The sequence below is a fragment of the Ursus americanus genome, chromosome 7 (genome assembly GCF_024610735.1).
Source record: "Ursus americanus isolate L20-20 chromosome 7, mUrsAme1.1.p, whole genome shotgun sequence".
Lineage (NCBI taxonomy): Eukaryota > Metazoa > Chordata > Mammalia > Carnivora > Ursidae > Ursus > Ursus americanus.
Genome location: NC_142133.1, coordinates 78,952,553 through 78,978,561, shown reverse-complemented (window position 1 = coordinate 78,978,561; position 26,009 = coordinate 78,952,553). Strand labels below are relative to the sequence as shown.

General features: G+C 43.9%; 1 protein-coding gene across 1 annotated transcript in view; it reads left to right on the top strand.

Annotated features, from left to right (window-relative positions):
* Nucleotides 1-26,009, top strand: part of GRHL1 (grainyhead like transcription factor 1) — a 52,892-nt gene that overhangs the window by 13,510 nt on the left and 13,373 nt on the right. Inside the window, exons 8-10 of the mRNA XM_087863206.1 lie at nt 68-179; nt 1,136-1,230; nt 20,945-21,103. Of these exons, the coding sequence (XP_087719332.1) occupies nt 68-179; nt 1,136-1,230; nt 20,945-21,103 (366 nt within the window). The remainder of the gene's footprint in view (nt 1-67; nt 180-1,135; nt 1,231-20,944; nt 21,104-26,009) is intronic.

Here is a 26,009-nt window from a genome sequence, read left to right as displayed (position 1 = left end):
CGAGTAGGATTTCCAAAAGATACTCACGCTTTAGTGCCTCCATATTATAATGCATTCTCTTCCATAGAGTGTGATCATGGTGGTTTTTGCAGAAGACAAAAGCAGAGAAGATCAATTAAGGCATTGGAAATACTGGCACTCCCGGCAGCACACAGCGAAACAAAGATGCATTGATATAGGTAAGTAGCTCTGGAGCCTGCTTTTATTCCCAGAGGTGCGAGCATCCAGTTTTCTAATTCCAGTTATTTTTGGCAGTGATCAGCTTCCTGCCGAAAGCATTTGAATTTTTATGCCAGCTACTGATCTGTTCCAAACACTGTTCTCGGCCTCCTGGAATCAGTGCTCTTAACATTACTTCCTTCATAAGGACATGTGGCCCATGCAGTGCCTCTCCAGACGACACTGGGGCCTGAAACTCAGTCGCTTGCTCTCATGAGTGCCCTGCTCTTTGGTCTGCAAAGTTTTTGAGGTGAAATGTCTTCCTTAAGAGATACTGATTATTTATAGATGATGGTAAAGTGGAGGGGAAAAAAAAAAGAAAGTTAAAGTAAATACTGCTGCCGGGCACTTACCTAACCATCTCCCCTGGTTCCGTGCTGAACTGCGCGGCTAGATTCTCTGTCCTTAGAGAGACCCAGAGGTGTATCACCTGGGGTATAACCGGGCAAATCTGTATTTAATGAAGTGGCTTTATGAGAATGGCTGTTCTTGCCGTGTATATAATTTTTGTATAAAGCCGTTGTCTGTATCACAAGGTGGCCCTTAATCTTAGTGTTATTTCTTTTGTCTTTTGTAACGTTCGTGTTCTCTTTTCAGAAAAATTAAAAGAGCTGAGTTCTAATCTTGGTTCTCTGGGCTAGTTTTGTGACCTTAGAACAGTTACTTAAACTTTGTAGTCCCAAGTATCTTAACTTTGACATAATAGGAAAAAATTAAATATGTCCAAGCTTACCTGTATTTTAAAAATCCTGTGATTCTTTTTCTTCATCTTTTGAAACTTTTTCAACCCAACAACATGTTCATTTAAGTTTTTCGGAGGCAATAATATGGAAAATGGAATCTTATTTTGAAGTGCTACAATCTCACGTTGGAACCAGAAATCATGATTTCCCTTTCTTTTTCATCACTCATGTAGCTGACTATAAAGAAAGCTTCAATACCATCAGTAACATTGAGGAGATTGCGTATAATGCCATTTCCTTCACTTGGGACATTAATGACGAAGCAAAGGTAGGTGACGGAGTCCAGGGGCTCCTCCACTTCCAGCTTTTTGAGGGAAAGTGGGAGGAGCTTAAGGATTTGCCAACTGAATTTTTTTTTTTAATGGTTTTACATGTTTTTGTTCTTTTGCTAAGGAATAGGGAGAATAAGCTTGGTAGAAGGGTGGGTTAGAGCCATGAAGTCATGAAGTGCATGAAAATGAGACAAGACTTTGGGAGGAGAAATGCTGTTGTCTCATCAGCGTGACCTTCCTTCTGACTTAGCAGAGCCAGCTGGATCCTCAACTTTCCCTCGTTTCATTATTTTATATTTTTTGAAAGTATGGCTTCTTCCAGATGTTGCAAAACTGTCCTTGTCTCCTCTCCTTCCTCCAAAAAGGACAGTTTTTGCCCACCTGCTTCAGCACGTGTGGTGCCATGCGTGAACCTGCAGAGTGGGTGGGGGGGAAGCCTGCCACTACACGCTGTATATCGGAGCACCTGACACCCCATTCCCTGTGCTCCTTTTCCTTATTTGCAGAGTGGCCTTAATAGCTGCCTCCTCCCTCCTGTGGGCACGTCGCGTAGATGATGGAAACAATGTCCATGAAGCTGTTGGAGTTTCTTCAGAAAAGCTCTTAAATACAAGTTCTTGTTAGCAATGCTCTCCTACCGTTACCTTCAAATACAGCTAGAGTAAGGCTCTCCTCTCTGGGGCTTTTCCTCATGAAGAATTGCCTCCAATTCACATGGTCATTTGGATCATTCTAATTGGAGTGTTTGGTCCTCGCGAGAAAAATTAAGCATACTCTTCTGTCATTTCTGCCCTTCCCACAGCATTCTTTTAGTATAATTCCTCTTTCACAGAATTATAGGGTTTTGGTATTTAGTTTTCTCTTTAGGTTACTTGAAAAATTGGGAGCTCAGGCATCACAGGAGAAATGCCTCCTCATTTGTGGGCAGTGGTGTGGAGCCGGCCTTGTCCACGCCTTGCAGACTTGCAGTGTGCGTCGCACTGCTCTGCGGCAGGGAGCAGGTGCAAAGCGAGGACCACCTGCCTGTCCTTCTCAACCTTTCTTATTTTTTCTTTTACTTATTCAATGGGAAGTTCAGCAGTGATGGAATAAGACAACATTAGGTGTTAATTATTCCATAATTTCATTTTTTACTGCCTGGGGTTTGCTTTTAAAAAAATCATATGACTGGATTCTTGAGAACCATGTGAACTTTGTGTTATAATTGCTTTCCTTTCTTGTTGGGGGCGTCCTGTCTAAGGCAAAAGCGTGTCTTCAGTGAGGATATAGTGAGTTGCGTCTGCCAGTCTGTAAGGAAGCGTACGTTACTGCAGTCTAATGAAGGGCTTCTTGCCAACCACCTTGATCTTACACAGGTGTCCTCGGATTGCTTAGTCCAGAGTCTGGTGCTTCATTAAACCGTAAATTCACTACCGAAGAGCTGTTAAGAGGAAAAGGAGACTTTTCATTTAATGTAATTGTTGCTACAGTTACTTTGAAATTAAATATCATAGTAGGACTCAGCAGCCTGTAAGAACAGTTGGCCCTGTGCCCTCCGGGTGCTTCTGTTCTTAGAGCAAAATAGAGATAGACTTCCTGTTTGCCATTAGGGACTAATTGTGAAATTGTGGAGGAGGTGATTGGGAACATCTAAGTCCTGAGTCCACTTTCCTGACTTACCTGTGACCTTGGGTTTAGTCCCTTAGTTCACTAGCTCAGTTTTCTCCCCTCTATCCCCCGAGGAAAATAAAAAGCCTGTGGTGGCCACCTCTCTTTTCCATTGGCACGTCCTCAAGATTAATAAGCACTTGTCAGAGTGCGTGGCGATCTGGGCGGAAAGGCCTGGCATGTGGGCAGGGAGCTCTGTCTGTCTGATGTGTCACCCTTCGGGGTGGGAGTAACGAAAGCCCAGATGATGGGGCAGGATAATGGCTGCTTTCATTCTGAAGACCTTCAGCATATTTGTATTAAAGAGAAATGTTGTTGGAGGTGTGTCTTAAGTAGCCTTAATAGCTACTTGTTCATTGATGTAGGTAAATTCAGTTTTCCCTTCCCCTTCCAGACCCCCAACGCTGACTTGCTTTTTAAGCCTTTGTCTGCTCCCGGAAGCCGTTTGCGCCATCTCTTAATGAGGGTGGTACCTTTTGATGCTGATATCAGGCATCAGCTTCAAGCGTGTGTTGGAATTCAGTATCCAGATTCTTTGCTTTCCCTGGCCAAGTTGATGTTTTCTGTTTTTACACTTAAAAGTAATTGATGCCCCAGGGCAGCTAGAGTGAACAAGTATACATGCAGAATCTTGTATAGATTTTTTAAATTTTTGATTCTTTTTCAAAAGTAACTACTTTCCTTGCCCACTTTCTTCTTCTCATTTAAAATATGTTTGTTGATTCTTAATTCCTGTTCATTCTCCCTCACAAACGTAAGAGCAGATATGTGGCATTCCCTTTCTCCCTAACACACTTCAAAAACAAATCTAATATCCCCGTTTGGCCATGCCAGGATGAGTAAAATCAGAATTCTGGCCCCGGGTGTTGACATCTGAACCTTCCTGTAGCTTCTGCGGCTCACTTTGGGGTGACTGTATTTTGAGGACATAGGAGGAATCTTGAACACCATGGCTTATGTTCTAGTTTGGGAAGAACACCGCCCAAACTAGACTCATCGTATGCTGTCCCTGTATCCACTCACATCCATCAGCGTTAGCATATACCTGCTTTGGCCATAGGAACTTGACGAAGTTGTGAAAATTGTAAAAAAAAAATCGTGAGTTTTCAAAGTGGCAAGGAGGAGGAAGCTGCTTTGAAAAGTAGAGGTAGCTTAGGAACAGTCCCCCGGGTGGCCCTAACCTCTCTGCTGTGCAGACCTATTTCAGATAATTTTCCTGTCTTCCACAGGAACTTTGATTTGTCTGGGTAGCCAGGCTTCTTTTAAAGAGGCAGAAATCTCTGGACAAGTTAAAGTCCATCAGACACTCGTATTCCCTTGTGGAATACCTTTATAATCAGATTTCCCTTCGGATGTGCAGCTGAGATCAGCTGCTCGGGGTAATTTTGGCAGGGAGAAGCATCCACCTTTGAAACCTTAACAGGTGGAGCACTGGTGAGGTGCTGAAGTTTAGAGTTTGTGAGTTCTGAGGGCATTGGCCTCATGGGAAAGAGAGGACTATGAAGTGAGAAGGGTGCATGCGGAAGGTGGGAGAAGGTGTGCACCTTCTTGGGCTGTATGAAGATTTTGTCCAGAGCCAGCTATGCACCTCCCCCATCCCAGGGATTCACAGCGCAGCAAACAGCTAGTGCCTGCCACGGCCGAGGCGCTGTGCTAGACCCAGGCTGATGACAGGGGCGCTGTACCTCAGGTGTATTGTCGGTTAAATGGGCTTTTGTGGGATAGCTTGAGATCCTAAACGTAACCTCATGAGAAGGTGGTTATACCATGTTGCGGATGCACTGTGGAGACACTAATAATTTATAAATTGGGAATATCTGTCCTATTCCAGTTACAGTATTTGCAGAACTCCATGGTTAATTCTGGACAGGCTGCATATCTTGGCCTCTTGCTTGGATTATAAATGTAAGGGTTTACAACAGTGTTGAGATTTGGTTAGTGATAGGAAGTAAGGGCCTCTCAAAGCCTGAAGATCTAAAATAAATAGAGGAAGCAGAAGTTAGGGAGAGAGAATCAACGTCCTTGAATGTCTGTTTTATGCTAGGTGCTGTGCTGAGGGGCCTTCCCTGTGTGGGCACTTGACGAGGCAGCGCCCCCTGCTCCGCACCCAGAAAAGAGGACTCAGTCCTCCGAATGAGTCCGTGCTTGCTACTTGGTCATCACAGTGAGGCTGTCTGTGGAGGCAAGAATCTAGACCTTGAAATGGACAGAAAGCATTTTTGACAGGGGGGGAGTATTTAAAAGTGTAGCAGCACCTAGGTCCCTCAGTCAGTGGAACCTATGACTCTTATCTCGGGTGGTGAGTTCAAGCCCCGATGTTGGGGGGTAGAGATTATGTTAAAAAAATAAAATCTTTAAAAGTGTAATAATTCTCATTAATAGAGTAGCATTATGGCCTCACTGTTACAAATTCCCGCAGTAGAAGAGCACTTTGCTAACAGGAAATAATTTATGTCGGTTGTCGGATAAGTGATGTTTAACTACAGAGAAGTATAAATCATAGCTGTATTGCAATTGAGTGAAAACTGGGCCAGCCAGCTCGGAGGGAGCCCTTGGATTCAGGGGAACGCTAATAGGAGGGGATCTCTGTTGATGGACTAAGAACATACCGAGTTATAGATTCCTGGACGGTGCGGCAATAGGAGCATACCTACAGTCCAAAGCGAAGCTCAGGTTTTTTTTAATCATATATACGTAGCTGTGATCTCCATAAATACTAAGCAAATCTTTTATTTTTATTTTTATTTATTTTTAAAGATTTTATTTGGAGAGTATGTTTGGGCGCCTGTGTAAGTGCATATGCGTGTGAGGGGGGGGTGAGGGGAGGGGCAGGGGGAGTGGGGCGAGAGAATCCTAAGCAGGCTCCATCCTGAGCACAGAGCCCGATGCCAGGCTGGATCTCACGACCCCAAGATCATGACCTGAGCCAAAATCAAGAGTCAGATGCTTAACTGACTGAGCCACCCAGGCGCCCCAAATATTAAGCAAACCTTTTAAAGATGTAATGGACCCTAGGGATACAAAACATCTAACAGATTTGTTCCAGTAGTGACTTGTAAAAAAACCCAGAAGGTGCGTGGCGGTGCAGCTCCCATTCACAAGTTTGATTTTTAAACCGTCAACAGCAAAGAACTTACTGCCAGCCATGCATCGAGCTCCTGCTAGAGGAAGCAATGTCAATAAAAAGATGTGGAGTCTCATTTTGTTTCATTGTCTTGCACATTCATGGCCAAAAACAACCTGGCCTTTTTCCTCCGGTGCTGCTGTGGAGCCTGGTCGCTTTTTCAGCAAGTCTTCATTGGACCTTCAGAAGGCAGCGCTCCATTTCAGTCTGTGATTAGATTTTTCGTAGATGGATGGAACGTCTTTTTCTTGGTGGTCTGATCTTATCTGGAGGTGACAGAACCAATTTCTAGGCAGGTTTTGTCTCTTTATGGTCAGTGAGAAGGGGGGGGCAGTCAGATGTGGGGCAAAAGCAGAGGAAAAAAGCCTATCAGTGAGAGCACTTCGTGCTTTTACTTTTGATTATGATCTGTCAACTCTAGGAAGGAACGCTGAGGCATTCTGAAGGATTGTCATTCTGAGCCAAATGTTTTATGTGACTTGGGAGAGGCTCATGTTACAAAAGAAAGAGGATTAAAACAGAATACACAGCCTGCCTGGGGTACTGAGCAGCTCTCCCGTGAGGGGCCCCTGTTTGGATGCAGCATTGGTATCTTTCCCTTTTGTCTTCTTGTCTCAGCAGAAAGTGCGGAGTTCCTGGTGAGGGATTATTGAGGCTTGCAGAGTTCATGCTGTCAGAGGGGTGTAACCATTCTGGTAACTTGAACTTAAGACTTTTTGTAGGTGCTTGTGGGATGCAGGTTTATGAGTTTAATAACAGTTTGTTGTTTTGTCTAAGCATAATATTTGGAATTCATTGTGAGAGTAATTTTTAATTTGTTTGGACTGAGCATATTGCATATGCATTTATAGGGATTCCATTCTAGTGAAGCATCAATTAAGTGCTCTATTAAAGTGAGGTGTTGCCATGTTTGGTTGCATTAAGCAGGGACAGGTTCGGTTTGTTTCACAACTTTAAATTTCCAGTGTGAATGGGAGGGAGGAGGGAGAGAAGTGAGTCAAATATTTTACTTGCAGTTGCAATTAAATGCCGGCAGGTGATTTAAAACAAAAGTGTATACTCCCTGGCCTAAATAGAAGTCAGGAAGCATTGCTACTTTTAAAACAAAGGGTAAGAGACTCCTAAAGTCTAGGCAGATGCAAGGCTGATGCCATTGAATGGGATTATGCCTGTTCTCTCCTTAGAGCCCCCAGGGTGGGGGGAGAAGCGGAACAAGGGGACCATAAGGTAGCCAGGCAGGCTTCTGAATTGTCATGCATCTGACTCCAGGTGCGTCCGTCTATGCAGTTTGAAAGTACATATTTATCAGAGTAAAAAATAAACTTTTTTGGTGCCAGAAACATAGTCACATTCCTTTATAGGTAACGAGTAGTTTTTAAAGTTTTCGTTTGATCAGTTTTGGAAATGACAAGAAGTTTTTCTTGATAGGAAATCGTGGAGAATGCCTTTAATTAGCTGATACGGAGTAAATTCTTAACAATTGGAAGGTTTGCTTTGAAGAAACTGTTCTGGGTCTGATTGTGAAGAAGGTTACTCTTTGAAACTTCTTACATTTCTTTTTGTTGGGCTCTGGCTTGAATGTATCTCACGTAATATACTCCAGTGTCTGAGCAAGAGGCTCGTCCAGATGGAAAATAAAATGCACTGATCCCTGGTGGGAATTCAGAATGTGCAGGCCTTGAGAGCACACGTTTACCGTAGCACACGCCTGAGGGTAGGAGCCCAGCTCGTGGTGTGTTTGATTGGACAAGGGAGACACTTGGCAGCTGAAGAAAGCTTTGGTTTGGTAGTGAAACCTGTATCTTGTGAAACAGGTTTGAAGCATCACGTCTGCTTAGCCACCCTTTGTGCTATCACTTGAATTTGTTGTTTTTTGTTTTGGTTTTTGGTTTTTTTGGTCAAATTTTGCCCCCTTCCACCACCCTGCCACTGTCAAGAAACACTGAGCTCCTCTCCAGGACTTTCTTCTTTGACAGCTTGTCACCTCAACCCTCCTTCTCCAGGTCCTTCCTGGAAATTCCATCTGAAGTGGTTTTAGAAATCTGTGGTTTGAACCCGTTTTGCTCTTTGTAAGCAAAATTGGAGAGCTGGGACTCTGGCCGGACATTAGTAGTAGTGACTGGATTACCTGAGCAGTAGGGGGCCTTGGAGTTCACGTTTCTTTCATATGGCAGCTTTTCTTCACTCACGACTCCAAATCCTTTAGTAAATATAAGTGAACTCTCTACCTTAATTACTCATTTTGGGACTTTTTTCTTTAGGTTTTTTTAAAATGGAAAATACCTATGATTAGGCCTTTTGATTGGAAGTCAGCTTGCCTGCCACATCTGCCCTTATGACCCATATGCTTACCTGTCCCATTCTGAACCTAGAGATGTTGGAATGTGGTCTGTGTTTGCCTTGTGTCACACCTGCATCCAGTTCTGCATATTTCACAACAAACATCCTACTTATTTGGGACAACAGGTGCCAAATCCCTGTATCTGCCAAGTGTCCTTAAGTTCACCAGGTCCTGCATAAAGGCTCCGACAGAGGGAAGTTAGTATGTGGGTACCTCCGAGGGTCTCTGTGTGTCTCTCTTCCCATCTCCTTCTCTGTTTCTCTGTCTCTCTTTGTCGCTCTTCTCCTTTTCTCTCTCTTGGTCTCTGTGACTTTTCCCCTGGCTCTCTGGAGTCTGTGCAGAAACTGGAGTGGCCATGTGGGCGGCGTGGGAAGCAGAACTGAGGCCGCAGAAAGGGTGAGGACTCCCAAAGCCTTGTTTTTTCTTCAGGGAAACACCCCACGCGGAGGTGAGAAGATTTTAGGTTCGTGCCCTGCTCTTCCCAGATCCCTCTCCTCCCTGCTCTCAGCCCTCCAACTCTTCTTCTTATCTCTTGATGGTCGTATGATAGTCTGAGAAACAGCACAGATCCTAGTGGCACATGTGGAAGCTTCTAGTTCAGGCTGCGATCATTCCGTAGGAGGCTGTTTTTAATTACCTCACATCATCGGAGTAGTGGGGAAGTATGACTTTCCTAGGACTACCCAATGAGTCAGTAGCAGAACTGGATTCTACTTCTGAGGTTATGACTCAGTCTTTGATACCTTCTTGGGCTTCATTAATTAGGCCTGCACATACGGGTAAGTAGGAGCCACAGGGATCATACAGAACTAAGATAATCAGGGTTTGTTTGGTTTTGTTTGTTTGGTTTTGGTTGGGGAGGAGGAATGTTGATTAGGATTAAGTGTCTGCTGTATAATGCTCAATAAATGTTCCTGTCGACTGAGCCTTTAGCCAAGAATTGGATCTTGATTTCTTGATTTAAACTGATTCCCACTCCCATTGGCTTCAGCTGGCATTTCTACCTTCATATGAACGTATTAGAAAAAGGGTGATTCTATTCTCATTAATTAGTGCTGTGGGATCTAGGGTGAGAATGAACTTTGTTTTTGACTTCATGTTGTAATTTCTTATGTCAGGAGGTTTCTAACTAAGAAGAGCTACTTTTAGAAATGTTTTAGAGTGATCTTTCTGACTGATACGTAAGAGAATTAAATTAGAATGTTTTCCAGGGTGTCTCCTTTCAATTTAGTAGATCTGTTACATTCTAGGAATAAAATCATGAACTTTATATCTGTAGCTGACTAAGGGGAATTTTAATACTGGATTGGGTTAAAATGATAACGATTCCCAGAGGCAACTGGCACTGTATCCAGGGTAGCGGCAGCTGTCTCGGAGGGGACCATGTCATCAGCTAAATCTTGTGACGCATATGAAGTCAAATAGGAACTGGGCACAGACTGCCCTTTGATTTGAAGGATAGGGACCTTTCATTTCATGCCTCGTGATCAAAAAACAACCTCTGCTCACAGCCATTTGGGAGTCCCTTTTTCCCTGTTCTTCTGCTTCCCAGGACAGTTTCTCCATGAGCTGCTGCTTCCGCTCTCTGTGCTTCATGGAGGCGTGTGGCTTCGAGAGCGCCGAGTGTGGAGCAGGAGCTACGGGGCCTGGCTTTGTCCTTGCCTCCTGCTCCCTGTGTGTCTTTTACTCTTTGTGTCGTCGAGCCTCAGGCACCGCCGAACACCGTCTCTCTTGAGTTCACAGGTGTGGAGCAGCCAGCGTCCGAACCACGTGATGCTCAGGCTGAAGGGAGATGTTTGTAGGGTGTACAACAAGTACGGAAGCACGTTTTTGGAATATAAAAACATTTTTCAGCTGTCAGTTTTTTGAAGTATCTTCCATAGATAAATCAACCCACTTTTTTCTTTTCTTCCTTCTAACGGATCTCTTTTCTTGCTTATGTTTACCAGACATTTGAAACGCGCTTGAACTCTCTGGGCATGATCGTACACAAATGACAGTGTGTAAGATTGACATAAGTAGTCAGGTGTGCTCTCCACGTGCTGACGCTTTTCCAAAAGTCTGCTGGGTATGATCTGGTTTGCAAGAGCAAAACACCTATTCTTCCTTGAAGGATTGTTTTATTTCAGTCATTATTGACCAATTTACATTATTTCTAATATCCTTCCAGGAAATTCTATGCGAGGTAATTAATCTGTTGCTACTATGTGGAAGAACTGGCTTAAGAAGTTGCAAAGGGTTGACTTTCTTAGCCATGCATTCATTCATTCAGCAGATTATTTATTGTACTTCTCTATGCAAGAACTGTGAGGGCATAAAGAAATGATTCAGGCATACAGCCTGTCCTCCAAAGAGATTATGCTCTCTCTGTAATGATACAGGTCATAAGTGAGGTTAAAAAAACTCTGAAGATGTCCAGGGAAAAGGAGGACTTTCAGCTAACGAAATCAGAGAAGGCTTTACGGGAGAGAATGTGCTTGATGTGACTCTTTGAAAGGCTGGACCTGCAGAATATTTTTGCAAAGTCTTATTTGTTTGGATCTTTTTTCTTTTCCCTTATGTTTTCCTCCCTCACAGATTATCTGTTGTGAATTTAAGTGGAAAAGAGACAACTGGAATAGCTTAGTCTACAGGGGCGCTTTGACGTATGGAGGCCCAGACACTGTGTAGTGTAGACGGCAACAGTTGGGACAGTCCCACACCCAGGAGTATGGCATGAAGCTGCAAGCGAAGGGATAACATGTTTATTTATCAAATGCAGAATTGTTAGATACCTGCGATTTCCGTAATAGATGGTCACTGTAGAGAACATCTTCAAATGTGAAAGTGGGTAAATGCAGTAGAAAATCACCTTAGGACTCGTTATGTAGCTTTATCTCTGTCCTAGAACTTACCTTCTCTCCGTCTCTCTCCCCCTCTCTCCCTCCCTCTCTCTCTCTCTGTGTATAGACAGATAGAGAGATACAGATATGTATGTCAGTGAGCCTCGAAATGCCATAATTTTTTCTAAATCAGTTGAGGGTGTATGTGTATATAGCTGATTTAATTATCCAGTCAACAAATGCTTATTTCATGTCCAGTGTATGTAAAAAGTTGCTTGGCGTTCTGCTCTCTATCAAGATGACCTAGGTGTTCAGGTCCACTTGGAGGAAAGTTGTGAACATAAATAACCTGTGAACTTGGGCAACAAGTTAGTAACCTGTAAGCCTCAGTTTCCTCATCAGTGAAATGGGGTCAGAATAGTACCGATTTCATAGGTTGTTTCAAGGGCCAGAGTCAGGTGCACTGTAAGAATGCAGTAAATATAACTCAAATATCATGGCAGTATGTAGTTTTATCTGACTGGAGTTTAGGAATTTGGGGTCATTCATGTAGTGAATACATGGTTCTTATTGACCAGGCACTGCCAGGGTGCTTTGGGAATGTAAAGATGAGTAAGACATGGCCCAGTTCTCAGAAAACAAAGAATTTAGTGGAAGAGATTGCCACTGTAGTAAGTACATCAATAGAAGTAAACACATAGGAATAGAACTTCCCTTAGAAACCGGGGATGTACTGTATGGTGACTAACATAATATAATAAAAAAAACATTAAAAAATAAAAAGAACTTCCCTTAGAATGGGGAGGATCAGAGAAGGTTCCTTGAGATGACACTATCGACAAAAAGATAGCCAAGTGTTCAGAGCCAAGAATGGGCCGATAGCCTTGGCAGGTTAGGCGTGTAGAACTGAGACTGCCGGACCTTGACAGGTCGAAGGTGAGCAGTGGTGAGGGGATGGGGGATGCTGGGACCACATCCTGAAGGTCCTGGCATGCCCTAGTAAGGACCCTGGACTCCACCCTGTAAATGAGCTTGTCTCAAAACCTCAGGGTCTTGTGGGCCAAATATATTGAGGCTGGAATTTCTGTGAGATTTTTAATATTGTGTTTTCAATTCAGTGGTAATACTTATTAAAATCACAAGTGTATTGAAGTCAAGTCAATTTCTGCTGGGAGGTTCCAGTGCAAGTGTTTGTGCTTAGGTATCAGGTTTGGTCCAGAAAAAGGCCAAAGGAGTTCTTGGGGTGCCCTGTGATCGAACATTTTGCAGCTGTTTGAATTGAGTAGTATTTTTCAAGCTAGGATCTAGGTTACATTTTTAGTGATTAAGGAACTTTTCTCTCTCTTTTTTTACAGATTTTATTTCTTTTTTTATTTAGAGAGAGTATGCAAGGGGGAGGAGGAGCAGAGGGAGAGGGAGAATCTTAAGCAAGCTCTGCACTGAGCCCAGAGGTCGAAATCAAGAGTCGGACGCTTAGCCGACCGAGCCACCCAGGCACCCCTGTTTTTTCTCTTTTAAAAAGGATACAAAGGGGCGCCTGGGTGGCTCAGTCAAACATTTGCCTTCAGCTCAGGTCATGATCCTGGGGTCCTGGGATGGAGCCCCGCTTTGGACTCCCTGCTCAGCAGGAAGTCTGCTTCTCCCTCTGCCTCTTCTCCTCCCCGTTTGCTCTCTTGCTCACTCTCTCACTCACTGTCTCTCAAATAAATAAAATCTTTTAAAAATAAATGAATAAAAAGGATACATGTATTATTCACATTTGAGAAATACTGTAGTGGGTAGTAGAAAACATGGCTGGAAGGGTAGATTGGTGTCACATATGGCATCTTGAATGCTGAGGAATTTACTTGCTATTATGCAGACAGTAGTGAGCTATAGAAAAAATTTTAGTAAGAATAAAGGACTAAGATTTGTAGTGATACCATATTTGGCGATTGCCTAATGTCAATGAAGCAGTCTCTTATTTCATTACGTGATTTGTAGCCATTTTATTATTCAGAGGACTCTTTACTAGAGGTTGGGAGAGAGAAGGGTTAATTTGTATAAATCGGTATTAGCTTTTTTCTTAATCAAGTGTTTTTATTTGGGGGGGCACTATTGTTTGTATTTAAAGTTTTGTGAGGATTTGAAAGTTAAGATTTGTAGATAATGTGTAGCTTTTTGCATCCCCGTGATTTTTCTGTCATTATTGGCATTTAATTCAGGACCATTTTGTAATAGGCATTGGAAGAAATACACAAAATGTAGTAAACCCTGGAAAACGCTTTAAAAATGTGTAACAATCTCTGCCATCAAGGGACTTAGGGCATTTATAATGACAGAGTGACAGAGTGACAGAGGGGTCGGATAGCATGTTCAGGGCACTTGTTTATTCTTTTCCTGACCTAGGCGATGAGGGTAGAGAGAGATGTGGTTCTTTACCCCAAATTGAAACAGGGTCTGGTCACAGGGAGGGTACAACTTGCTAAGTAGTAAAATGGGGCTGTAATTCTATTTGCGTCATTAGAGAATGCTTCTCACAGCAGTTCTGTAATTGATATGGGTCTTTATCGATGAGCAATGTCAGTAGAGAATGGAATAAAGGTTATTTTAAAATTAAGGGGCAGAGAAAATAAAGATCTCCGAAGTACAAATTCCTGTAAAGGATGTGTGAGACTGGAATGGGAGTTTGGAGCGAGATTTTGGACGGCCCAGATAATTTGGATTCCTTCCTTCTGAGGGAAGAGAACTTCTGAAGGTGTTGGTGATTTTTCTGGCCTCTTTCATCTTCCCAGCCATCAGGGTGATGTTACGGATAAGTCCCTGTGACCTCTCGTGAACTCTGACGAGCCTAACACTTTGTTACTCTGTTTTAGTGTAAAAATCAGATCTCTTGAGAAGAAAACTTGATCGGAGCTTCTGTAAGCTCAGTTCATATCCTTCGCAAATCTAGAGGTGCACATTCTGAAATCCTTCATTCTGCTCATTGAATAAACCAAATTATGAAAGTAAAAGAAAATTATTTTCACCATTATAGCAGCAATGTTATAAAAACATGCAAAATTCTACCCAAATCTCTCCGTGGGAAAAAAGAATTAAGACGATATTATTTGGGTGTCAAGTTCTTATGCATGAATAATAATATAGAACGAGTATTACTGTTGTGATAAATTTTTTTTAAGGAACAGCCTTTTTTTAAGATTTTATTTATTTATGGGGGCGCCTGGGTGGCTCAGTCAGTGAAGCGTCTGCCTTCAGCTCAGGTCATGATCCCAGGGTCCTAGGGTCAAGCCCCGCATCAGGCTCTTTGCTCATCAGGGAGCCTGCTTTTCCCTCTGCCTGCCGCTCCCCCTGCTTAATTTTAAAATATTAAAATATTAATATTTTATTTATTTGAGAGAGAGAGAGCACAAGCAGGGGGAGCGGCAGGCAGAGGGAGAAGCAGGCTCCCTGCTGAACAAGGGGCCCGATGCAGGGCTCCGTCCCAGGACCCTGGGATCGTGACCTGAGCCGAAGGCAGACGCCTCACCGACGGAGCCGCCTAGGCGCCCAGGAACAGTCATTTTGTTCATGAAAAATATCCTAATACCGTGTCCTTAAGTCAGCCAGTTTCATTATTTAGCTCCTGACTCAGCTTCTTATGGTTTCTGTAACTTTTGACTGATAAATTTAACACTCTTTGTGAATTAGGTGGGTGAAAAATATTTCTGTAATTTCTCCCCACGAGTGAAATTCGCTTGTTAGAGCTCACGGATCTGACGACTCTGCTCAGACCGCCCAGTCAGCACGTTTTACCAGAGTCGTGCCTTGGTTTGTTGTGTTGCTAGAGCCCAAAAAGAGTGAGTGAGTAGGGGGTTCTGTCAAATTTGTCCTCAGCTGCTCTCACTGCACTGGCTGGGAAGATGAACCTCTGACGGCAGCCTGTGCTCTGAGCTTCGTGTTTCCTGGTGTCTTTGTCCCCTCCCTTGTTCTCCTTTGAGGAACAGCAGTAGAGACAGCAGCCAGCTGTGTGAACAATAGTGTGCGGCTGCCATGATGCTTCCTGGAAAAGTCATCATAAATTAGTTCGAGATCGGATTTCTCGTTGGGTCTGCGCTTATAAGCATTCGGAATAAAAAAATCTGTACAAGTTAATCCTTCGAGAACGTAAATCTTTAATTTGTTGTTTTCCTCACATTTTCAACTGAGGTCTGAAAACAAAATTAAATCTCTTGAAAAGTTTTAAGTGTGTGAATTCTCGGCCAAGAATGAGGAACTACATTAGAAAACTGGGCTGGACATCCGAAAGGAATCTTGCAGAGCATCCTCAACCTGTTTAGCAGTGTATTTTTGTGGTTAGTTTTTTTCTTTTCCAGTGATTTTGGTTGGGGACATGCGATGCACATCTTGTGTAAGATTTAGGTTTCATTTGTTTGAATAAAAGCAAATTTTTCCTCAAAATCAGTGGCACGGAAGTGTGAAAACAGAGAAAAGGTTATTATCACGTGTATTTCGTAGAGTTGAACGTGTCGTCATCGTCATGCTGTTCACCTCTCTCCGACCCTCTGAGGAGATGTTGCAGTTTTTCTGTAACCGTGTTACGGAAGGTATTTTTCTCCGCGCGGTGACTGCGGCCTGAACTTCTGTTTCCTCCAGACTTGGGGGCCGTGGCCTGTTGTCCTGCTTCTTTGGGCGATTGCCCATTAGGTGGAAGCAATCGCAGGTGTTCCCGCCGTGAGGAACAGACCAGGCCTGTCTCGTGGCTGCCCCGGGACCCAGAGGAGAGCCCTGCCTCGTGTTGCTACCCAGAATGGCTGCTGCTGCTGAAAGATTTGTCACCTTCCTCAGTAAGGTTCCTGGACACAGCTTCTCCCTTACACCTTACCCTAGTGCCCTCCGTGAGTGTGGGTTGCACTGATAAGGAATACGGTTGCATGTGTGAATGACACGTGAGCGAGAGGGCCTTCTTAGGAAGTCACTGATGTGGAAAGTGGAAATACTGAATTACAAAAAGGGAAATAGTACTTCCTCACTCATGACTACATTGTGATGATGTAAGGGTAAATTATTGTTCGAGCACCTTAGAGAAGGGTTTGTTTTGACCAGGGCTCAGCAAACCACAGCTCTCTGCAAACCCTGGCCAGCCCGCTGCTGTTAATGTAAGTCAGGTTTTGCTGACGTACCACCACGTGCACTGTCCACGGGCTGTGGTCTTGCACTGTTGCCGTGGGCTTATCCCACGTGTCATCCGCGTGTCATCCGCGAAGGCCGAAACACTGTTAGGTCTTTCCCAGAAACCGTCAGCCCCCTCCTGGTTTAGATGAATACATGACAGCCGCGGTGCGGGTCTGCGGCGTACTTCCTCTTAGTCATGTTTATTCACTACTCCCTCTGCATTTTCCTTCTTTGGTGAAAAACATACGTGTTAAGCACGTGCTGCGCCCCAGGCGCCAGGAACCGAAAGGGCTGACCGAGTGTTCTGTCTCCAGGGGTCTGCCCCTCGGTGGGATGACACCGCAGGTCGCCCGAACCCGCGGTTCACCCACACACATCAACCCCTGTGAAAATCAAATGTTCTGTGAGGAGTAAACAGAAGCATAGTGTGGTAGATTTTTAATAGGCTTTTTTTCTGGTCACTGCCTTAAGAACTATGAGTTCCTGAGGGTTTGCCTGGGCTTACTGAATAATAAGGTTGAGCAGATGCTTTAATCTTTATCTTTCCACTGGTTAAATAAATATTATTATTTGATAGGGCTATACCTCTTAAAAATTTGTTTAATTAAAAAACTTGATGGGATACCTATAAATACATGTAAGAGTATCTGAACTCTATAAAGACGGGAAACCATAGGGTGGGGCTTGTTGTAATCACCTCAGAGTTTTGGAGCCAAAGGAGACCTTTGGTGGATCAAAGTATAAGTACATAGAAGATTAGTCACCTGACAGCAGTGGCTTTTATCCTGACCGACCGCTGGAATGACCTGGGGAGCACCTAGAAGGCCTGGTGTCTAGAGCCCACCCCAGGCCAGTGAGAGCAGAGCCTCTAGGTGTGGCTTTACTGTCTCCAGTAAGGGCTGATGCTCTCTGGTGAGGCTGACCGAGTCAGGGGTTCCCAGGCAGCGCTGAGGCTCCTGGGCCATGCTTTATGAACCTCGGGTTTATAAGATTCTTAATTCCATACGAGTAGTTCTATAATTACTCGAATTGACAACTTTACACGGTTCTTTTAAAATAATACGATTTGTAAAGAAATTGATAAATGTATTACACAAAATTATTGTCACTAATAAATACAGAGTTAGGGATAAAGGATTCATATCCTTCAGTATAAATATGATGAGAGGCCTCAAGAGTTAGAAGTGGTCTAGACATCATCTAATTCAACCTGCATTAGGCAGTGCAGGACCCCGAGCCTGATCGCAGCACTAATTAGCAATGGAGCTAAAACTCCGATGTTTCCATTTTCGGACCAAAGCCTTTCCTGTTTACCACATATGCAAGATACCTAAAGCATGTTGCACTCTTGCTAGTTGTTGGTTGAGGCTTAAACATAGCAAGTGTGTCCACATCACTGGCAGCAGCACGTACCGGACTGGCCTGCTTGTTCTTGCCGTGGGGCCTGCCGCGAGAGGCTTCCTAAGCACCACCCTCACTTCTTCCCTGTAGGTCTTCGGCCCGCTGTCCTCCTCATACCGCGTGTCCCGGGCCTGGCGTGCTTACATCACACACCTTGCTCACTGTTTACCGGTGTGTTTATGTATTTATCTAGACAAGGTGGTGTTTCTTAATGTTGAGTTGGGGATGCTGTAAACTTTCCTTGTTGCATTTAGAAACACTGCCAAGTTTGGAAAGAATTGATTTTAAAAATAGAAGAATGTGTATAAGAAAGCAACTGCAAGTCATCCTGAGTAATAGGGTAACGTCTCTCTGAAGCCTCCATGTTTATACTGATCCTGGGATTTGGTTCCTGCTTATTTCTGCTTTGAATAGAAACTTGACACTGGGAAGCAAGGGGAGGTTAGGTTTTAGGTTGGATTACCATGAAATCCTCTTGTAAATGGAATATCACTTTGGGTCAAAGACTTCCTGGAATTGTTGAGGGTGAAGTGTATCTTTCCCAGGCTGCTGTTTTTGAGTCCTAAATTGAGCCATGTAGCCTAAAATGATAGAGAAAAATTCAGATTTCCCACTTGGTTGTAAAATGGAAAATATGGTGATTTAGTTACTTGATGTGCTCAGTTGTTTGCATGGACTACTGTCTTTGTTTGTCTTTTTGTCTTTTGTCTGTTCCGTCTTTCATCTGTTCCATAACCGATGTCCCTAACTCAGATTTATAAATTGTATATGAAGTGTTTTTAACAACGTACTGTTGACCAGTGAACAATACGGGCTTGAACTACAAAGGTCCACTTATATGTCAGTTTTTTCCAATAAGTGTATTGGCAAAAATGTTCGAGATTTGCAACAATCTGAAAAAACTTGCAGATGAACTGCATAGCCTAGAGATAACCGAAAAAGTTAAGAAAAGTTATTGTAAGAATATAGTACAAAATATGTATAACATACAAAATATGTGGTAATTGTGTTATTGGGAAGGCTCTGGTCAACAGTAGGCTATTAGTAATTAAGTTTTGGAGGAGTTGAAAGTTATACGTGGATTTTTGATGCTTGGTAGGGGGGCAGGCAGTTGGCACCCCTAAATCCCATGTTGTTCTAGGGTCAACAGTATAGGAAAAGATATAAAGTCAAAGCACTAAGTTTCTGTAATGGATTTGAACTTCATACATACCACTTTTTCCTATATATCTAGATTTAGGTATTTTTAAAAACAGAAGCATTTTATTTATTTACTGAAAATGGGTTAACTGGAAAGAAAAATCATAGTGGGCTAGAAAAGGCAACCTGAGACCTGGCACTGGGCTGAAAGTAAGTCTTGAGAAAGCTGCCACATGGAGAATATGGGCCTAACCTCAAAGTATTTTCAGTCTAGCCACTGAAAGAAAGCATTCACCTGTCAAAATGGAAAACCATTCCCGGTAGTGGAGAAGAGTAATTAGGTTTGTAAAAAGTTGATTTGGGAAAGACAGGTTGCAGTATAGGTATAAAGGGGTGGGGGGAGGTTCTGGATATGAATTCCAGCCCTTTGCTTTCTACCTTGGGGACAGTTAAAAAAAAGAAAAAATCTCTGGGCCTCACCTGTAAAAGGGTTAACACGGTTTCTCCAGGTCGTGAAATGAGATCACGTGTATAAAGCAGGTGCCCAGTGCAGATCTGGAAACCTTAGGTGCTCACTGCTGTGACCTCCACTACACAAGTCAGGGTGAATGGGGACAAGTCAGGGTGAATGGGGACGCTCCCTGGAGATGGCGCTGGTGCCAGACCTCTGCAGATGTGGAGAGGCAGAGAGGAACTGTGGAGGTGACTTGGCCTGCGATGGGAGGGACACAGGAGGAGGAAGAAGGACAAAGACATGAGGCAGGAGTGAGCATTAAGGTGTGTTCTAGCGGCCATGAGGAGACTGGCCTGAGTGGGGAGCTGCTGGAGGGACAGGATGTTAACGTGGACAAGTTCTCAGTCGTTGTAGGTGTTTTGGTCTTTTCCTTCTTTGAAATAGTGTGGACTAGAGCAAGAATAAAACCCCTGTGTTTCAGCATTTGCAAACCTTGTAGAGAGCAGTCTTTGTCATTATGGTTACAATTTTCTTCTTACCTTGTCCACTCCCTTCTCTTTACATTTTTAGAGGTTCCCCCATCCCAGGTTTTCTGGCTTAAACTTCTCCCCCTGGGTCTTGGTTCATCCAGTGGCACCCCACACTACTTGTGGTAGATCTGTTCTCAGTTGTTAGAGCTAACGGGTTGTTGGCCCCTGGACTGGAAGGAATCCAGCGGAAGGGTCTTGGGTGTCTGAAAGGCACAGGTTTTTAAAACTGTAATTCCAATAGTATCCACTGTGTGGTGCTCACGCATCAGAAATAAATTCTGCAACTAAGTGAAAGGGAGCTCCATGCATTGAGACCTTGTGTGGAGAGGTTAAAATCCATAATCACACAAAAAAAGAGGGAAATGGAGCATGGCTTTTGAGAGTTTCAGTTGGGTTTCTCATAACAACCTCCAGTGCCACTTTGATACTGTCACTCACTGATGTCATAAATTCCAGAGCACTGGGATACGTGTCAGGTACTGCAGTTATCCTAAGAGGTGGGGTAGACATAAATGCAGGCAGATTCCCAGAGTTCGTATGAAGCCATAAAACATCCCTATAGCTCTGTGCTGTCGGTTGGTAAGATTGGTAAAAATGACGTCAAGGAAGACAAACAGACTCTTCCACAGTCTGATGCTAAGTAAATATTTTGGAGGAGAAAACTAACAGAGGTTCAAAGCTGCTGTCTGTTTTTTTTTTCCCTTTGACTAAAGTCTGCCATTCCTATGACCAGAAGTGGCTTTAAAATCAGCCCTTTAGGGGCGCCTGGGTGGCTCAGTTGTTAGGCGTCTGCCTTCAGCTCCGGGCATGATCCCAGGGTTCTGGGATCAAGCCCCGCGTCGGGCTCCCCGCTCCTCTGGGAGCCTGCTTCTTCCTCTCCCACTCCCCCTGCTTGTGTTCCCTCTCTCGCTGGCTGTCTCTCTGTCACATAAATAAAATCTTTAATAAAAAAAAAAAATCAACCCTTTATTTTAAAAAGAAGTTTCTTTTAAGTGAGAAGCTGAGCTCTCGTTTAGAACATATTTGAGTAATTTCGGTAACCTTGGTATTTTTACAAGCTGTACCAAGGTTCTCCGTTGATGCCTGTTGTTTATAATACCTTCTTCTTGCCTTTGCAGGTTTTCATCTCTGTGAACTGTTTAAGCACAGATTTCTCTTCTCAGAAAGGTGTGAAGGGGTTGCCTCTTAATATTCAGATTGACACCTATAGTTATAACAACCGTAGCAACAAGCCTGTGCATCGTGCATACTGCCAAATAAAGGTCTTCTGTGACAAGGTAAGATTGTCGGATTGGGGAGGGACAATTAGAGTAAAGCATGTGAGAGACATACTCTTCCTCACACAGAATGACCAGGGTCTTTTTAATATTTCAGTTTGATGTGAATGTATTGCTAATAATATGAAATAGCTTACTCGAAATTAGAAATTATTGTTTTAGCCACCCGTTACCTGGGGGAGAAAAAACAAATCTCGTTTTCACTGAAAGATTAGAGGAGCCAATGAATGCATTTCACTGGGCATGTCTGATAGAGTCAAGATGGCGCACGTGGGCTCCGTGCAGGGCTGTGCTCAGTCCCCGGCGGCCCCTCCGCTCCCTGGGACCGGTAGGCAGTGGCTGCGGAGTTGGCGCGCTGGTGCTTCGTGTCTGAGGGCTCCGTGTGGATGCCCGTAAAGGGCTGTCCTTTAACTAGCTTACCTCCCTCCGGGCCCTTGGCAAGTCGTCAGCCAGCTCACTGAAGCAGAGGATGAGATGCCGGGTCTTCTTTAGAGCAGCAGGGAGGCAAGAGGAGCAAGCGTAAGCCTAAATGAGGTCAACGTCATTTCCTTTAACTGGAGAAGAAACGGTCACTTTGGCCAGGTGCAGAGCCAGCGGCCCAGCTGGATGAACTCCAGGAAGAGCTGGTAGGCCCACTGTGTCGTGAAGATTGGAGACCGTGTTCTCCTCCAGAACTCGGCAGCGGCCATAGAGAAAGGAGTGCTCCACTGAACTAAGACTGAGGGCGACTTCGGCTTTTCCCACTCCGAAAATGTTCGACCATATTTTTTGCCAGTCCCCCCTTTTGGTCCTGTTTAACAACAACAACAACAACAACAACAACCCTCTCTGTTATTAAGACTTTTGGAAGGTACTAGAAAACTGGAAGTGTATTTGCTGTCAGAGGTGTGCTGTCCTGATTTTTACACTGGGGACCAGAACACAGCATGTGGCTTGCTTGGAGCAGCCTGAGATCTTCCACGTTCAGAGAGCTTTCTCAGACACCCAGATTCCGTGACATTTATTGAGTACCGTGTGCCTGGTGCTGTGCTAGGCTGGATTAGTTTTCTGTTGTTGCTATTAACAGATTACCACAAACTTCGCAGCTCAGACAAGACACTTCCATTATTTCGTGGTTCTATAGGTCAGAAGTCTGAGGTCTTGCTGGGCTAAAATTCCAGCTGTTAGAATCTCTTTCTAGAGTCTCCGGGGAAGAATCTGTCTGCTCTTCTACCTTCTGGAGTCACTCACATTCCTTGACTTGTGGCCCCTTCTACCTTCAAAGTCAGGAGCCTCCTATCACATCCCTCTGACAGTGCTACCATTGCCACATGTCCTTGTCTGGCTCTTTTGCTTTTAAGGACCCCTTCCGTTGTCCTGGGCTGACGCAGAGGATCTCGGACACTTGCCCTGTCGGAGTCAGCTGATTAGCCACCTCATGTCTCCTTTGCTGTGCAAGCTCACATATTCACAGGTTCTGAGGATTTGGGTGTGGACATCTCTCAGGGGCTTAGTCTCCCCAGGTACCGCAGTACTTCCCACAGAGGCTGCGTTTTACAAATGACGGGTCACATCTAGTGTGGAGCAGGGATTTCTGATCCCGAGTCAAAATTCTTTCCTTCATTCCACATTCCTTTTTTTAACCAGAGGAAAACCTAAAGAGATAACCAAAGTCATGAAAACTATAAGCCCCAATTTTGTATTATTTGATTCAACAGACATAAAATTATTCTAATTGTTACGCAAGTGCTTACTGTGTGTGCAATGTATCTTTCCTGGAACCGTAACTTTGAGGACTGCTCCTGGTCCATGATCACACTTAGAATACTGGCTGTATTGGATGACGTCAGCGTGAGTTAACGTGAACCGGAGTTCTCCGTATCCGATGGCAAAAGCTGTACACGCGGTTTTGCAGAGAAAGAACAGTATTGATTCACGATCTTAAATGAAATTTGGTTTTAATATTAAGACTTTTTGAGGGAAGCTCCTGTACTGGTAGCTGATTTAGAAAATGAAACCCAGAGAGAGCTTCATGAATTGTCCAAAGCTATTCTATTAATCAGTGGTTGTGCAAAATTCAGAAGTCGGTTTTCTTGTCGCGTGAGTGTGTGCCGATGTATACTGTGAAGCAGAAAGCCTTTTCTTCAGAGTGGCAAGACTGCGTGTGGCTTGGGACAACACATGACTTCATCCTGTGAGGTTGCTGCTTGCCTGCGGATCTGTTGGTTTAGATCACATGGGATGGGAGCGTGTTCTCCAAGGTCTTGCACATCATGTTTGCTGTGCGGGCCAGTCCCTGCTTTTCATTGCTTGTGGGTAAGCTCTGCACCGCGGTGAAAGGAGGTCACACAAAGCCATGGTTAGAAACTAGGCCTCTGCCCCTAGCAGCGCTTCGTGTGGCCTGTCTAGATGCCCACATACCCTCAGCCTTCGTCCCTATGCCTTTCTTGGTAAGGCCCCTAAAAATGTTGCTGACCTATTCTTCCCTTTTGCTGGAGCAGAGATCTCCTTGGGGATGAAAATTGTTGTTCTCCTTTCCCTTTGCAGCCCTCATGGCGCACGGCGGTGGTGTGAGCGTCGTACAGTCCCAAGGGGCCTGGGGGACCTGGGAGGTGAACTTACACCCTGTTTTCATCCTGAGGTTTTAATCTCAGAGCTGTTATGGGTTGATTTAAAACCCTGCATGGGAAGAAAATATTATGTATTGCTGTGTGTAATTAATTTTCAAAGCCCTTGAATCTCTCAACCACATGAAACTCCTCTATGACCTCACACCACTCCTGACTCTCGTGCATCTCGTTTTAACTTCTGTCGTCCCTTACGGTTGGGATTGCTTCTGCTCTTCTGGGTTGTCTGGGGCCACCGCTTCTCTGTGGAATATCCCAGCCACCTCCTTGATTCTCTCCTTTCTGAGATTTGACTCACCTGTTGTTTGGTGCCTGTCAGACTCTCACATCTTATGAATCTGGTCCACATCCACAGTAAGAAACTAGAAATGAGACATCTCTTGGTATCCTTCAGAAGTATTTACATTGTTTTTCTGTCCTAAGAAGAAGGTTTTACGAGCCCTTCATTATGAATTGCTCAACTGGTTTGGGATAAATGGAACTTTCTCTTATGGCAGAAGCAGCAGCAATTTCACTCTTTTTTAGAGAAAACGAGAACAGGAATTGGATCTCTAACCAATGGAAATTTGGCAGCTTCTCTTGCTACGAGCTTGTATATATGTATATATGTGGGGTTCTTTCTTAGGAAACTGTCATTGGCCTTGATTTCCCACAGAGCGTTTTCTTGCTCAGAGCACCACTCGCTGTGACCGTAATCGGGAGCGGGTAGGTTAACTTTGTAGGTCACTGCCTGAGGTGATTGCCCAAGATCAGCCTCTTCAGTTGTTGAAGGAGAGAGTAAAACAGCCTGAATTTAAATGGTTCTCTGTAATGTCACAGAACTTCCTTTAATATTTCTTGCTGAGTCTACTGCTGATGAATTCTTTTAGCTTCTGTATGTCTGAAAAGTATTTCACCTCTGATTTTGAAAAATATTTTTGCTGGGTATAAAGTTCTGGTTGACGGCTTTTTCCTTCAGTGCTTGAAAGACAGGACTCTGCTGTTGTCAGGCTTACATTTTTTTTGCTAAGATTTTATTTGTTTATAGAAAGAGTGCATGAGTAGGGGAAGGGGCAGAGGGAGAGGGACAGAGAGAATCTCAAGCATACTCCCCACTGAGTGTGGAGCCTGATGTGGGGCTCGATCCTGAGATCATGACCTGAGCTGAAATCAAGAGTCAGTTGCTCAACTGACTGAGCCACCCAGGTGCCCCAGGCTTACATTTCTAATGAAATATCTGCCATCATCATTATCTGTTCTTCTGTACCTAAGGTGTCTATTTTTCTATGATTCCTTTTAGATTTTCTCTTTTTACTGGTTTTGAACACTTTGATGTATCTCTACATTTCTCGTACTTAGAGTTTGTTGAGCTGCTTGGATCTGTGGATTTATAGCTTTCATCCTATTGGAACATTCTTCAGGCATTGTTTCTTTTTATTTTTTTTTTCTTTTTCTTTTTTTTAATGTTTTTTTATTATATTATGTTAGTCGCCATACAGTACATCCCTGGTTTCCGATGTAAAGTTTGATGATTCATTAGATGCGTATAACACCCAGTGCACCATGCAATACGTGCCCTCCTTACTACCCATCACCAGTCTATCCCATTCCCCCACCCCCTCCCCTCTGAAGCCCTCAGTTTGTTTCTCAGAGTCCATAGTCTCTTATGCTTCATTCCCCTTCTGATTGCCCCCCTTTCTTTATCCCTTTCTTCTCCTACCGATCTTCCTAGTTCTTATGTTCCATAGATGAGAGAAACCATATGATAATTGTCTTTCTCTGCTTGACTTATTTCACTTAGCATTATCTCCTCCAGTGCCGTCCATGTTGCAGCAAGCGTTGAGAAATCGCTCTTTCTGATAGCTGAGTAATATTCCGTTGTATATATGGACCACAACTTCTTAATCCAGTCATCTATTGAAGGGCATCTAGGTTCCTTCCACGATTTACCTATTGTGGACAATGCTGCTATGAACATTGGGGTGCATATGGCCCTTCTCTTCACTACGTCTGTATCTTTGGGGTAAATACCCAGTAGTGCAATGGCTGGGTCATAGGGTAGCTCAATTTTTAACTTTTTAAGGGAACACACTGTTTTCGAGAGTGGCTGTACCAACTTCAGGCATTGTTTCTTGAAACACGTTCTTCATTCTCCTCTGGGAATGCCAGTTGCACACGTACACACCGGGCACTTGCAGTCCCACAGCTCCCTGATGCTTTTCATTTTCTAGGATTGCTTTTTCTTTCTGTGTTTCATTTTGGATAGTTTTTGTTAATGTCTTAAAGTTCATCAGTGTTTCTGTTTGCCCTGTCTAAACTGC